The 16086-nt window shown below is 42.3% G+C and overlaps 1 protein-coding gene across 3 annotated transcripts in view; it reads right to left on the bottom strand.

Moving 5' to 3' along the window:
* Positions 1-10871: 10871 nt before the first annotated feature.
* LOC307000367 (uncharacterized protein) overlaps positions 10872-16086 on the bottom strand; it is a 214432-nt gene continuing 209217 nt past the window's right edge. Inside the window, exon 3 of one of the 3 annotated variants that reach the window (XM_079615921.1) lies at positions 10872-13087. In XM_079615921.1, the coding sequence (XP_079472047.1) occupies positions 11487-13087 (1601 nt within the window). In that variant the 3' untranslated portion in view covers positions 10872-11486. The remainder of the gene's footprint in view (positions 13088-16086) is intronic. The other 2 variants (XM_079615922.1, XM_079615920.1) reach the window with 2 other exon arrangements.

Below are 16086 nucleotides of genomic sequence, written 5' to 3'. Positions count from 1 at the left end.
TCCGCCACATGCGCTCTGCTTTTCTGCATTGTCTTTTCATATTTTGCACTGCTGTTGAGTTTCTCCAAGGTGCCTTTTGTCTACCACTCTTCCTGACCTTCACAGGAGCAATATCATCAATTACACTTTTAACTTTTGAGTTAAAAGAATCAAGGAGAAAATCAACAGAGTCAGCAGATATGCTTGGTGTTGAAGATATAGCCTTCATAAATAGTACACTAGTGTTCTCATTTAAGCATCTCTTCTTGACAGACACAGATCTAGCTTCAATGGCAGGAGAGATCAATATATCAAAGAAAATACAGAAATGATCAGACAGTGCTACATCCTTAATAACAATCGATGAAATGTTTAGACCCTTACTGATAAGTAAATCTAGAGTGTGTCCACGATTGTGTGTCGGTCCATGTACATGCTGAGTCAGATCAAAAGTTTTTAAAACAGTTTTGATTTCTTTTGCCATATTGTTTTCTGCATTGTCTATGTGGATGTTGAAATCTCCAGCAATAGCAAAACAGTCAAACTCTGAGGAAATGGTTGATAACAGTTCTGTAAAGTCCTCAGCAAAAGCTGAAGAGTATTTTGGAGGCCTGTAAACATTGATAATTAAAATGCGTGGAGCACCTTTTAACACAATACCCAGATATTCGAAAGACGGGTAATTACCAAATGATATTTGCTTACATGGATAGACATCTTTGAAAAGAGCAGCTACTCCCCCACCTCTCCTACCCGCTCTGCAGACACTCATGAAAGTAAAGTTAGGAGGGGATGTTTCATTGAGGACAGTTGCACTGCAGTTGTCTTCTAGCCAAGTTTCATTTAGAAACATAAAATCCAGGTTGTATGTGGTTATTAAGTCATTGACTAGAAGTGATTTATTTTTAAGTGAGCAGATGTTTAAGAGTGCTAACTTAACAGTCTTACTTTTTGTCCGCACAGCAGTCTTAGTTTGGCGTGTAATAGGCACCAGATTAGATGGGTTTGCTGTACGGCTTTTGAAGGCCTTAGACTTTCTATCATGTAATCGAACAGCAATAGAGAAAGATACAGGCACACAGGGTTCCCGCTTGTTCTGTAAACATTTGAGAAAGTTACTGTTATCATAGCGGGGACCCGGCACATATCAATGAGAGCTGGTATCAGTTGTTTTTAGTTCACCTCGAGCAGAAGGAGGAGGGTGTGAGCTCTGTCGTTGTGGCAGAGCCCGAAGAACTCTTGCAGGAGGAGGGGGAGGGCGAGCGGGGCCAGCTGGCTTTGGTGGTTTTGGGGCCTGCCGTTTTTTGGTTGATATCTGGGGGCTTGCAAAAGAGTGGGATAGTTTGGTTCCAGCATAGACCAGTTTTTCCATTCTCTCTGAGAAGCACAGAAGTGGAGATGCTGTAGATAGAGATAGCGTGTCTGGTGAGAGGGGCTGTTGCTCTGGTGTTATCGGAGGCTGTAATATGCTGTCCTGGTTTCCCTGGCTGTTTTCCAGGAAGTCGTCCTTGGGTGCTGAATCTTGGAGCAGTTCTAGTATGTCACAGTCTGTTTGTGGTGTTGAGCTCTGTGGGCAGGGCTCAGCTGAGATTGTGTCCGTGAGCAGAAGTTGTTGTGGCTGAGTGGTGTTATCATTGTCCTTGGGTGACGTGTCAACCGCATGTCCATTCAGGTGCTGGAGTGAAGTCCTGTGGTCATCCATACTGTGTCCAGGTGTGTGTGTGCCATTCAGGTTGAGTGGATTGGCACACACTGCAGAAGGATGATTGAGGGAGAAGTAGATATTGTCCTTTAGCACTCTTGAACCAAGTTTGTTTGGGTGGAGGCCGTCCTGTTGGAACAGTTGCCTCTGACTCCAGAAAAGATTGAAGTTGTCAATGAAGTTCACTCCTTTTATATTGCAGGTTTTTTGGAGCCATGTATTAAGCCCAAGCAACCGTGAAAACCTGTTTGTTCCTCTTGCTGGGAGTGGTCCACTGATGAATGTTTGTACTTTCAGTCTTTTAAGTGTTTCAAAAAGTTCATTGAAATCCTTCTTGAGGAGTTCTGACTGCTCTTTATGAATATCATTTCTCCCCACATGAATGATGAGTCGATTTGCAGTCTTATGTTTCATCAGAATGTTCTCAAGTTCCCTGTTTACATCAGAAATTGTTGCTTGTGGAAGGCAGCACGTAGTTGTATCCCTGCTACTAGTGTTTCGGATAATGGAGTCGCCCACTATCAGAGTCGTGTGCCCGGCTAGGCTCTGAGCTGTGTGCCACTGTCTGCTCGACCTTGAGCGCCAGTTAGCATCAGTGTTAGCTACTGGCTTATCCAGTCTGTGTTCGATCACATTCATCACGTTTGGAGATTCCTCATTTACATTCATTAATACTTCAAATCTGTTCTCAAGATGTATAGGCGGTGGTAGGAGACCAGTGTTTGCAATCCTTGTCAGAGCCATATCTGGGGTAGAGGATGCTACTGCGGCAATATGTGATATTCGTGACAATCTGATGTCTCGGGTGCCTTTGGGTCTCGCTCCCTGTGTGTGCCATCGATTTGTAAGTCGATCGGCTTGTTTCTCTACACTCAGTATGGCCTGTTGAGGAGCAGTAGATTCATGGCACTCACCGGTATGCTGAGGGCGTCCATGACGGAGCTCTGTTGTGTGTTCCGTCTGGTTTGGTAGTCCCGCAAATAACTTTGTTTCAAGAACTGCAATCCTTTGTAAAAGTCTGTGGCAGTTTGTGCAGCAAGTAGATTCCAGAGGAGGCATTTTCTCTTATCCTTATGCAGTTGTGTTTTCTCTTCCCCGGAATGTAAGCTTTCAGTGGGAGGCTGGTCGAATAAAATAATTCAGCTTTTTTTTGTAGTAATCCAAGCGTTTGAGCACTGTGCTGATTTGCTGAAATTAGTTGATAAAAGAAGATAAAATATAAAAAATATAAAAGCGATAGAGCAAAACGCGGAGCAGTAAGCAAGAGCGTCCGAACAGTAGCTGAGCAGGAAGTCATCCTCAAGAAGGGGTTTTGAACACGATCACGCAGTCTAGAGCTCCCTCTACCAGGCAGCTTTACGCGTCCAAATGGTCTGTGTTTACTAAATGGTGCACTGACAAAGGTTTAGACCCACAAACTTGTGGGGTTTCGTGGGTGCTTTGCTTCCTTCAAGAGCTGCTGGACATGGGCAGGTCCCCCTCCACGCTCAAAGTAAATGTTGCAGCCATCGCAGCGTTCGCTGAGTCGACGCGCGGCCAGGCAATAGGAAGGAACGAGCTCATCATCTGCTTCCTTAAAGGAGCCAGGAGGATGAATCACCCGCGGCCCCCATCGGTTCCTATCTGGGATCTTTCTTTGGTCTTGGAGGCCCTGAAAGTTCATCCCTTTGAACGCCGCGTGTCTCGAGTTCGGACCTAATGACTCTAAAGTCATCCTTAAACCGAGACATGGCTATGTCCCCAAGGCGATTGGCACCCCCTTCAGAGTGCAGATCATTTCACCCCTGGCTTTGCTGACATCCGGCAGCGAGGTCGACACGAACCTCCTTTGCCCTGTCAGAGCGCTGAAAATTTACATCACACATCAGCTGTTTGTTTCGTTTGGTGGGCGCACCAAGGGTCTCGCCGCCTTGAAACTCAGTCTGTCCAGATGGATAGTGGACGCTATTGCGGCAGCTTATGCGTCTAAAGACCTGCAATGCCCTCTGGGCGTCAGGGCTCATTCCACCAGAGACATGGCCTCCTCGTGGGCTTGGTCCAGCTGGATTTCTATTCATGACATTTGTATGGCGGCAGGCTGGGCCTCCCCCTCTACATTTGTTAAGTTCTATAACCTGGAAGTTCCCGCCCTGCAGGCTAGACTTCTATCAGTCTAAGTCTCGATTCGACTCGAGAAGCTGCACTATAAGGGTTGGTAAAATCCAGTATAGACCGGCTGTGCCGCTCTTTATATCCCCTTCTGTGTGCTTATGTACATGTGCGGGCCTACTCTGTTGGCCGCCTTTTTCCCACTTATCTTTTTCTCCAAATTCGTTTCTGAAAATCATAGCGATCAGCCGACTTCAGATAACCAGAACTTTTGTACAGACAAACGATAAAATAAATAAAAACAGATTTGCAAAGGGCTTGAAACCAGCTTTAATATGCTATCAAAACCTGTAATATGTCAAATTTCACCATGTGGTGGGTTTTCCCAGATCGCATCACATCAGTGTGCAGTGTTCACATTAGGTTTTACTTGGTTTTGTATGTTGTTGTAATTTGAATAATTAACATTGATCTTTAAACATATAATTTTTTTCTCACTTGATTGTATTGGTTTGAATTTTTTTTTTTTTTTTTGTGCATCTGGATTCACGTCTACGGATGGTTGTTCATGCTGTAGTGTTCTCTTTTGCTTTTTTAAAATAAAAAACTATTTAAAAAATAAAAAATTTGGGCCTTAATTGTCTGATAGCCTAAATATGAATCACAGACCAGGGCCAGATGATCCCCAGATGTGAAATATGAGTCGCAGATCTGGACCAAATCCGCACCACACGTCATGGCATTAATAACTGTACTGGGCTGGCCTAGATCTGTCTCTGATCCATAATTCCAACCTGTTCCGGTATTTGGCCGTTGGAAAGAATGAGCCCGGCCCAGGTCCATTTAGTGGATTTGTGCCAACCAGGCAATTCATGTTACGATCCAAGAGCAGAAATTCAGCTGTTGGCTCAGCTGTGGTCTGTGGAAAACGTAAATTGCATGCCGTGCGCACACGCAGAGATAATTCATTTATGCAGGATTTTTTTTTTGATAAACAATTTTTAATTAAATGAAAGTGAGGGAGTAATTTCATAGGCGCGACTTTCTTCTCCAGTGCAGTGAGAGGTTGTGAACCGGTAAGCACAAACGGACACAGGGTGGTAGTGGGGGTGTATCACCGATACCCATAAAACCGGACATTTCAGCTCTAATAAGCAACAGCATTTGCCGATCGTAAACAAGCACCGCTGATATATTTGTGGACAAGAATAGTGGCATTAAAAAGCATATTACAATAAGTATCTGGGACCGAGAAACAGAAAGGGCTGAGAGAGCAGCGGCAATGCCAAACACAGACGCCATCTTGAAAGGGAAAAGTCTAAAAACAAAATAAAACTCTCATCTACAATTAAATCCAAGTAATCAATAAGATCTAACACTAATCTAATATTATTTGAAATATGCCTGAAAGAAACCAGACTGGGATGAAAAAAACCCTTTTGAAAAAAACCTGTAGCTGCTCCGTAATCAAAAGAGGAACTATGTCCGTACTATGGCGTATGTCCCGTATGCGCGTGCGTCCACTATCGGGCCAAAAGCGGCTAGTGCGCGCCAGGGCCAGTCGCGTTTCCACTGTCACTTCCAGGGCTTGATCGGGCCTCGCCGGGTCTTCCTCTGGGCCAACGGCCAGGGTTTCTGGCCCGCCGAATACCTTGGTCCAAAGCGGCCCAGCTCGGGCTAGAGGCGGGTTATGAACAGAGGCGGAGTTTACCTTAGTCTGGAGACGACAGCGCCGGATGATTCTGTCAGCATTAAAGACATTTAAAATAGTTTACCTCAAAACTCACTTTCATGTTTGAATGCCTTCTGTTTGTGATCCGATGTGGATTCTGACCACTGTTTAAAAGACTATGCACCATAGGCGTAGCGTGTGTAAGTCTGGAGAAGGCTTAGCCACGGACTTGAGACTAGCAATATACAATTCGAGTGAAATTTTCTCCCTCAAAAGCAGCCTGCCTGCTACTACTAGTTGCTTTCATAAAGAAAAGCTGCCCATAATTGCTGGTCTAGGATCAGTTTCCTCCACTCCAAAACCAAATGATAAGTGCGGCTGGGCTGGCTCAGCTGTGGTCTGTGGAAAACGTAAATTGCATGCCGTGCACACACGCAGAGATAATTCATTTATGCAGGATTTTTTTTTTCGCTAAACAATTTTTAAATAAATGAAAGCAATATAATTAATAAATTACAATGTTTTTATTTAATTGTGATCACTTTAAATACACATTCATTCATTTTAAAAATAGTTTATGACACCCATATCCGGCACTCGCCTAAAAACATTTATGTGCTTTAGGGGAAAAAAAGTGATTTAGGCTATTAGGCTAATTTTGAGCTGGCAGCCAATTTAGTTGACATAATGGACATAAGAACATTTTTCAATACAAACACTTCAACGATGTAAACAACAGCCCTTACCCATCCAATTCAAGTGTGCAAATATCTGACAAAAACTTAGAAGAAAGCTCGTCTTCACAAATATTAACAGATACAGCCGGTGAGTCTGGCTGCATCAGGCCTTGTGAACGGATCTTTGAGTGTGTTACCAATAAAAGCAGCACACCTGTGGATTTGGGCACAAAGGAAACTGGACCATCACAACCCTACTTGCCCGAATACCCCAAAACATTGTTCGCATGTAGATTGTTTGTGGTGCATACAGAGATCCTGCTTTTATTGCAAATGGAGTATGTGACTGGAAGAATATATTAGCAAAGTTACAGAAACACGTGGATGGAGCACCACATCGTCAGTGCAGTGATCAGTGGCACTGCTTTGAGCAAACCAAAGCTACTGGTTCCATCGCTGTACAGTTAAGTGAATCTCACAGGACCTCAGTGCAGAGCAATAGGGAATATGCAGCATCCATTGTTGACATATTGCTCTATATAGGAAAACAAGGACTTGCACTGAGAGGGCACGTTTTGCTGATTTTTTTCACAGCAGCAACATAGACTTAAAATACTCCGTCATTTATGGTCGTACAGACTTAAGAAATATGAAAAAAGAATCTGTGAGATGTCTACTTTTGTATGTGTCCACTTACAATCAAAACAAAACGTTGTGCTTTTGTAAACTAAAGAAAAAAACAGGGTGTGCTTTCTGCCTCTCCGTCTCGTGAACTTTTTTTTCTTGAGCAGGTCTCTAAACATAAACAAAACTCAGCGAATACTTGTCAAACTTTTATGAGCTATATATCTTTATAAACGTTTAAGTGTGTACTTTTAAATGACCTGATTCTAAAAGAAAACAAATATTCTCTGTTTAAGTCATTTGTATAAAACCAACAAGATATCCAGTTTCTCAAACTTTTGCTCAAGACATGCTTGCTGTGAGCTTATTGGATTTACATCAGAAGAAGAAGAACGCTAGCCTGGCAAGCCAGACTTACATCAAGATGTTTAGTCTGGCAACTCTCCATAGACGCGGCTTAATCCGAGGGGCGGGATAAACGGTTGTATCTCAAAATACCTCTGCACGCAATAGGATAGCGCTACAACGAACCAGAGCAACGAAGAAGGTGACGTAGTGAGACCGGCAAAGATCTGGTCCAGCAAAACTCTGAACACTTCTTCCTTTTTAAAAAATGACTTAAGTGCCGTTCTTTGCTCTTTTCTTAAAGAAAAACTTAACTCCAAGTCCTCCAGAGTCGCGGCCAAAGCCGATTCGAAAGACCGCTGTTCTCATAGACAGTATATAAGATGGACACAGCGACCCCATAGATTTCAACGGAGAAAAGTGAAGCCCATTTGAAGAACTCACTTCCTGATCGCCAGGCGTACTGCGCAGGCTCAAACTGAGCTTGGTGACGTGAGCAACGTGTCTGACAGTTGTACGTCTTCTAGTAGCTGTGCCGAGAGAAATCTGAATCATTCCCTTCCGAATCTCGCAGAGACGGAGAGCGACGGAGAGTATTAGCTGTCCATGAGCTAGCAGCAGGAGCAATTGTATCACTCTCTATGGGCTTTTCCCTTGACTTTATCGGACTTTATGCCTCCACGTCCCCCCGATTGCTTGCGAGCTTCTCCGCCGGTCTATACGGTAATTTCTCTACAGTGCGACAGAGAGTCGGTGGTTATGACGCAATCGTTAGCCTATTTTTACAAAAACGGCTTTCGAGTTTCTTTAGAAATAAATAATGGAAAAATGGAGTCTTTGGACGCCTCAGATGTAAAGTTATTCGCTGTCAAAGTGACGCCAAATTGAATGGGAGTCAATGGAATGCTAACAGCAGGTGAAGTTCTGCTACAATGGCAGCTCCCGGGGAGGCTTCAGTTTCCGGCGGATGGATTACCCCCTTGGCTGTTCTCCATCCGCAGCCGCCATTCTTTGTTTTCAAGTGGCAGCCGTCGCAACTCTGTCGTCATATGTTAAACCCGCCCCCACCTACTTTATACACGACGTGATTGGCCTGACCCAATTTAGTTTTTTGCAGCTAGAAGGTCTATGGAGAGTTGCTAGACTGCCCTGGCTGCAAAATACATTTTGCTGCCGCTAGGGTGCGTATAGATTTCTAGGCTAGAAGAACGCGATTTGAAGACAAGAAAGATTTTAAGGTAAGAAACAATTCTGAAATATATAAGTTAGTGTTTTTGTTGCATAAACTTCACATTGCCATTGAACTGTTGCTCGATGCTTCTGTAAATGTTATCTACACGCGCTGTGAGTTCGAGTCAATCGCGCTGTGCGTTTGAAAAGCAAAACGCAACAAACATTAGGCTTCATGTTTCTACTCCAATCTCATTTCATAAAGTCATATCGATTGTAAAAATTTGAAGTAACATGATAATCAATATATTTTTCTCCAGTGTAGTTACTGAAGTGTTCCTTTTTAACGATGCCTGCTATACTATTTGTCACGAACGCCGGAGAAGATTCCCCTGTCGGAGGTCTCACTCACCTGAATACTAACGTTAGCTTTGAACTCCATTTCCTAAGAACCCACATACAGGGACTGATTACTGCACACCTGATCCTCATCACCAGACTATTTAAACCCTGCTTGTTCATTCACACATTGCGAAGTCTTGTTTGCCCCGGCTGCATTTCTGAGCGTTATATATATCTCATTGTTTCCCCTGCCTGTGTTTTGATTACCGTTTACGACTCTTATCTGCCTGCCCTTGATCTCTGTTTTACCTGGACTCTCACTTCTGTTGTCAGCTGCCTGCCCTGAACTTCTGCCTGTTTTGACCACGTTTGATTAGCCTGACTTCGTCATACTCATATTCTAGGCAGAATGTGAGTCTGAGGCCCCGTTTACACGATGGGAAAACGCAGATATTTCTCTGCGTTTTGGCCTGTCATTTACACGAAAACGCCGTTTTTATCCCAGAAAACGATTATTTCTAAAAACTCCGGCCAAAGAGGAGATTTCTGAAAACGCCGGTTATATGTTTTCGTGTCAACTGGGAGAAACGGGGTTTTAGGTTCTCTCTTGTCGATTCTGAGGATTCTGATTGGCATGCATGGCTTTATCCTTCTCCATACACTGCCACCCATAGGTTTGGCATAGTTATGATGGCGCTCGACGGCGTATTTATGCGGGTTGTGTGCACGATGTTATTATTGAAAACAGAGGGGGGGAAATATTTGTTTCTCTAAATAACCGGCTATGTATAAATGTGGCCTGATACTGCTCCACAGGGCTTTGATTATGAGGCGTGTCTTAACCGAACCAGAAAAAAAAAAAACTCTGCACTCAATTGGATAGATCTACAACCAATCAGAGCAATGCATAGTTGTCAACAGAGCTCAACTGCACGCACGCTGGAAGAAGTAGTAAATTAATGAGTGTAAAACGATCTTTGCCGTTGTTGTAAAAATAATTGAAGAATTCGCGGAGTACTTACAAGCACGAATAGCATTTTTGAGAGAAATACAAAAGGTGTATGTATAATATACGAAGTTCTCTGTTTAGGATTAGATCTCGACAATATAGCAAATAAATCTTCACGCATTTGTCGGCCCTGTCTCAACTTTATAACATGGTTGCAACGCGACTTGACTGATTTAAAAAAATGGAAAGACGACGAAAGAGACCAGGCTAAAGAAGCGTGTTCATCTGAGGCTTCAGAGAAAAGAGATTGTGAGCCCATCCCTTCCATTGGTTTTCATTGCGTCCCATCTTCTTAGCCACCATCGGAGCCAGCTGATAAATTAAACTTTTGCCGAATCCCGTAGGAAGGACGGCAAACACATCTTTCCGATCGACAAATGCCTTGATTGGGGTTCTCTGTTCGTCTTTTAAAATGAATGCGCTGTCGATTTCTTTTATAACAGACGCGATAGCGCAATCTACACATCTCAATTCTCCAGCTGCAGTCATCTTTGTTGAAAACCAATTCAACCCAACCGCTATTTGATGACGTGGTGATTACGTAACCGCAGATCATCTGTCCATCATCGATTAAAGCCCGCCCTGGCAATTTGATTGACTCTGCCTTCTGGGAGCCGAGCATAATTTCTCCTCAACGGATCGAGTCCAGACCGAACTTCCCGACCAAAAAATGTTGTGGGTGGGGTTCGGGCTGGCACCCAGGCTAACGTTTGATGTCCTGTCTCTGATATTGTTGTTCGCCCTGGTATTTCGAACTCCGCCTGTTTGTACACTGAGCTTATGCTATTTTAACTGCACATGGATCCTACTCAGCCTGAGTCTGTTACACTATTGTTATTATTATTATATGCAGCTCTGTACACCTACAAGGCACAACAAACCTGGTGTTCATTATATGTGTGTGTATTTTGTAAAATTTAAGAAGCAATAACCAAAATTGCTTGACAAACCAGAACAAATCTAAAATATATTCCCAAAATCGTGCAGCCCTAGTTTCTCTTGATATTAGCATGTTCACAGCGTTTTGTTTTTTTATTTTTAGGGACCATGAGTCCTGCTGACTTCAACATGAGACATGAACATGGTAAAGTGAAAAATCAAACACCTTGGAAATGACAGGTATGTACTATTTTTCAGGAATGGCACAAAGGTGTGTGACTGGTTAAGTCTCTGTCTTTAGTTCAGTGTGTTAAATAATGTGTTTTTTTGCCATTTGTTGTGAATCTTTGGATTATGTTGTGTTGTAAATAAATACAAACAATCAAAAAGCCATTATTTTTTAATCTTCTCATTATTTGTGCAAGGTAATGTAATGATAGTGCCTGAGAGCTCCTAATAGGGCCAGTTTGGGAGGGTCTTTGTCTTTCTCAGGTGTGAAACACTTAATATTCATGAGTTGTTAACGCCTCCTCGCATAAAGCTTTCTTACACAAGACATGTCTTACAAATTTAAATCAATATATTGTCTTATCTGAATGAGTAGTCAGGGTGATTTTCACATAGTTTTGGAGCAAATATTCTAGGCTACGAGATACAATTTTCAAAAGTCTTGTGAAGAAATAATCAGTTTGGGTTTCATGACCATATTTCAGTGACTTTTTTACATTTTTATTTTCACAAACCACGCATAAATGTCATTATCTCAAAACTACAAACTTTTACATACATGCTGCTGATATACTATTGTAGCAGAGTTTGTGCTGAATACAGTGTAATAAGACTTTAGCCATGAAAATGTCACAAGTAACAGAAATAAGCACAAATGTTAGAGCATGTCAGAACACCTCCAGGATCAAGAAAACCCTTCAGGCCCCAGAGGGTTAAAAAAAAAAAAAAACTAGTCTCACCAGTGCATCTCAGCCAATTCCAGCCCTGGATCTAACAGATCTTCATGTGTATCTTCAGGCGACTTTTAATGGAGAAACTCATCCCACACTGATCACACTTGTGCAGCTTCTCTCTGCTGTGGATCCTCTCATGTGATTTCAGATATGATGAATCACTGAATCTCTTGTCACAGTGTGAACACTTGTAAGGTTTTTCTCCAGTGTGGATCCTCTCATGTGTTTTCAGATGTGATAACTGACTGAATCTCTTGTCACAGTGTGAACACTTGTAAGGTTTTTCTCCAGTGTGGATCCTCTCATGTGTTTTCAGATGTGATAACTGACTGAATCTCTTGTCACAGTGTGAACACTTGTAAGGTTTTTCTCCAGCATGGATTCTCTCATGTGTTTTCAGATGTGATAACTGACCGAATCTCTTGTCACAGTGTGAACACTTGTAAGGTTTTTCTCCAGTGTGGATCCTCTCGTGTGTTTTCAGATATGATGAATCATTGAATCTCTTGTCACAGTGTGAACACTTGTAAGGTTTTTCTCCAGCATGGATCCTCTCATGTGATTTCAGATGTGATAACTGACCGAATCTCTTGTCACAGTGTGAACACTTGTAAGGTTTTTCTCCAGTGTGGATCCTCTCATGTGATTTCAGATATGATGAATCACCGAATCTCTTGTCACAGTGTGAACACTTGTAAGGTTTTTCTCCAGTGTGGATCCTCTCATGTGTTTTCAGATGTGTTGACTGATTAAATCTCTTGTCACAATGTGAACACTTGTAAGGTTTTTCTCCAGTGTGGATCATCTCATGTGTTTTCAGATATGATAACTGACTGAATCTCTTGACGCAGTGTGAACACTTGTAAGGTTTTTCTCCAGTGTGAATTATCTCGTGCAGTTTTAACTGGTTTGCTGTTATAAAAGTCTTCTTACACTCAAAGCACATGTACTCTCTTAAACCAGTATGCATTTTCTGATGTATATGTAAAGATCGCAGCAGTATAAAACCCTTTCCACACACAGAACATGAATGTGGCTTCTCTTTCAAATGAACTGCCAGGTGTGACTTCAAGTTTGATGCCCTAAGAAATGTTTTGCTGCATTGGTCACATGTGAACGGCTTCTCTCCAGTGTGAACTCTCATGTGAATCTCAAGAGTATGTTTGCGTGTGAAACTCTTTCCACACTGAGTGCAGGTGAAAGATTTATTTGCTCTTCTTTTCTTTAAAAATATATTTTTAGTCCTTGAGCGACTCAAAGGTTTTTTTACAGGTTTGCCATGGTGTTCCTCCTTCACTTCTCTCAGTTCTTCACTCTCCTCCTTCACTTCTCTCAGTTCTTCACACTCCTCCTTCACTTCTCTCAGTTCTTCACTCTCCTCCTTCACTTCTCTCAGTTCTTCACTCTCCTCCTTCACTTCTCTCAGTTCTTCACTCTCCTCCTTCACTTCTCTCAGTTCTTCACTCTCCTCCTTCACTTCTCTCAGTTCTTCACTCTCCTCCTTCACTTCTCTCAGTTCTTCACTCTCCTTCTTCACTTCTCTCAGTTCTTCACTCTCCTCCTTCACTTCTCTCAGTTCTTCACTCTCCTCCTTCACTTCTCTCAGTTCTTCACTCTCCTCCTTCACTTCCATCAGGTCTGAAATTAAATAAAAAATAATTAATTTCATTTTTAGAACATCAAAATTCCACGAGAGAAATATGAAGTGAAAGGACATAAAAGTAAGCCCTAAAATATTGTAATCATTTAGATGAAGTTCAAGTTAATTTATTTATATAGCACATTTAAACAGCCGCTTCGACAGACCAAAGTGCTTTACAGAACACACATATAAGAAAAATAAAAACAGCAAAACAACCCATAAAACACATAAAAATCAGCAAAGCTACGAGTAGCCTTATCAGAGACTCAAATGTAAAATAGTAGAAATAATCAAAAAAGAATATGCTAAAGAGAACAGGTAGGTTTTTACCAAAGACTTGAAGATAGAAAGGTTGGGGGCCGTTCGGATCTCTAGGGGCAGGGTGTTCCACAGACGAGGCCCTGCCACTGCAAAAGCACGCTCCCCTCTACGCTTAAGTCTGACACGAGGGACTACCAGCAGAGCTTGGTCGTGTGACCTTAGGCTTCTGGACGGAGTATAGGGATGAATAAGTTCGGAGAGATAGATAGGAGCTAAGTGATGTAAAGATTTGAAAACAAATAGGAGGATTTTAAAATCTATTCTCAGCCGGACTGGCAGCCAGTGTAACGATTTAAGAATTGGAGAGATATGGTCATATTTGTGACAGTTAAAAATAAGTCTTTTTGATATATCTTACATTTTGGATCAACTGAAGATGGGCAATTTGAGAAACTGATATCCCACAGTAAAGTGAATTGCAGTAATCTAGCCGACACGTGATGAATGCTTGAACCGCCATTTCCAAAGTTATCGAAGTAAGAAAGCCTTTGATTTTAGATAGTAAGCGAAGTTGGTAGAAACCGGAGCTGATGACAGATGATATGTGTTTGTAAAATTTTAAAGACTGGTCAACAAGAACACCTAAGTTCCGCACTCCCTAAGTCTGGGCTTATACACTGGGTGCTTTCACTCGGGCTGTCGGTCTTATCATCATTTAGAGAGAGGAAATTTTGAGCCAGCCATGCCTTCACCTCCTCTAGACAAAGCAGAAGAGAGTTTAATGCTGCAGGGTTATTTCTCTTGAATGGAATGTAAATTTGGGTGTCGTCCGCATAAAAATGAAATGATACACTGTGTTTCCTTAAGATAGCGCCCAACAGTAGCATGTAGAGAGAAAATAGACAGGGAGCCAAAAATGGAGCCCTGTGGAAGACCACAGGTTAGAGGTGCCATGGAGCTGGAGAAATTACCCATCTTAACTAAAAACTTTCTGTCAGAAAGGTACGACTGAAACCATGACAGGACAGACGCTTTTAGGCCCACCCCAGTCTCAAGTCTAGCCAACAGAGTAGGGTGGTCAACAGTGTAAAAAGCTGCCGAAAGGTCTAAGAGAACTAGAACCACAGAATCTCCAGAATCAGTGGAGATATAAATGTCGTTTAGCACTCGCAGAAGGGCGGACTCAGTGCTGTGGGCAGTCCTGAACCTAGATTGAAACGCCTCATAGATACAGTTATTTGACAAAAAGTTGATTAAACACGATTTTCTCCAATAACTTGGAAATAAAAGGCAAGACAGAGATGGGTCGGTAATTTTGTAAAACAGAGGGATCCAGTGAAGGCTTCTTGAGCAGAGGAGTGACCATAGCCACTTTAAGATTAGCTGGAACAGAGCCCGTATTGAGACACTTGTTAAAAAGAGATACCAAACCTGGACCCACAGAGTCGATGATTAACTTTAGATTAACAGGTCTTTAAATTAACTTTTATAAATTATTTACGTATGTCCTTAAACAATCTACATGAATAAGGTACAATGTTACAGTTTTTCTCAATTGCTAAAACAATAAACCCTGTTGTCTGAACCAAATGCTCAGTTGCCTGAACCAACTGATTGAATCAATCACTCTTTTGGCAAAACCATAAGCACTTTTCATCTGTTTAGACACAACTTGCCAACACATTTTCATTGTGATGCACTCGTGCTGCATAATGGTGAGCACAGGTGACAAAAGTCAAACACAATTAAAGCACAGGTGTCACCACTTGAACACAACAACTCAAAATGGATCACACTTGTGGCTAATGATGTGAGGGAACATGTACAGTAAGCCAGTTCAAAAGCACTGCAATGGATACAAATCTAAGAGGAAGAGTTCGTGTGAGAGGAGGTCGAGGTGGTCAGCGAAGACAAAGAACAGTAATATCTGATAAAATCAGAGCTACTGTGATTGACCATGTTCTTGTCCATGGTATGAGCATGAGGGAGGCTGGACAAAGGGTACAACCAAACATCAGTAGATTCACTGTGTCCACCATAATCTGAAGGTTTAGAGAAGAGAACAGGTAATTACCTTTTTCAGATATGATGAATCACTGAATCTCTTGGGGGTGGGAGGACAGGTATGTTCTACCCACACCAAGAGACCCTAATTGTTGATATGGTCTGTGAAAACAATGCCATTAAACTGAGTGAAATTCAGCAGAAGATCATTGAGGACCATGTAAATTTTGAGGGTATCAACAGTGTCAGCCTCTCTACTGTTGATCGTGTCCTCAAGCGCAACAGACTGCGCATGAAACCGCTATACAGAGTGCCCTTTGATCGCAACTCAGACAGAGTCAAAGAGCAAAGATTCCAATATGTACAGGTTGGCATATATTCCAGACACATTCAATGTTGATTACTCAACATTAAGCTCCTCATTTTCCTCAATCACATGCGAGATGCTCTGTTAGGGCAGCAGGATGAGCATCCCATCTATGTTGTTGTTTGGGACAATGTGAGTTTTCACAGAGCCCTCCAGGTTAGAGAGTGGTTCAATATGAACCAAGGTTTTATCAATCTTTGCCTTCCACTGTACTCCCATTTCCTAAACCCCATTGAGGAATTATTCTCCTCATGGCAGTGGAAGGTATATGAACGTCAACCTAACACCAGGGTAAATCTCCTGCAAGCCATGGGACTTGCCTGTGGTGACATAGGTGTGGAGGCATGCCAAGCCTGGATACGG

This window comes from Phoxinus phoxinus, assembly GCF_949152265.1.
Source record: "Phoxinus phoxinus genome assembly, chromosome: 1".
NCBI lineage: Eukaryota > Metazoa > Chordata > Actinopteri > Cypriniformes > Leuciscidae > Phoxinus > Phoxinus phoxinus.
The sequence above is the reverse complement of the archived record's forward strand: the minus strand, read 5'-3'. Positions and strand labels throughout refer to the sequence as shown.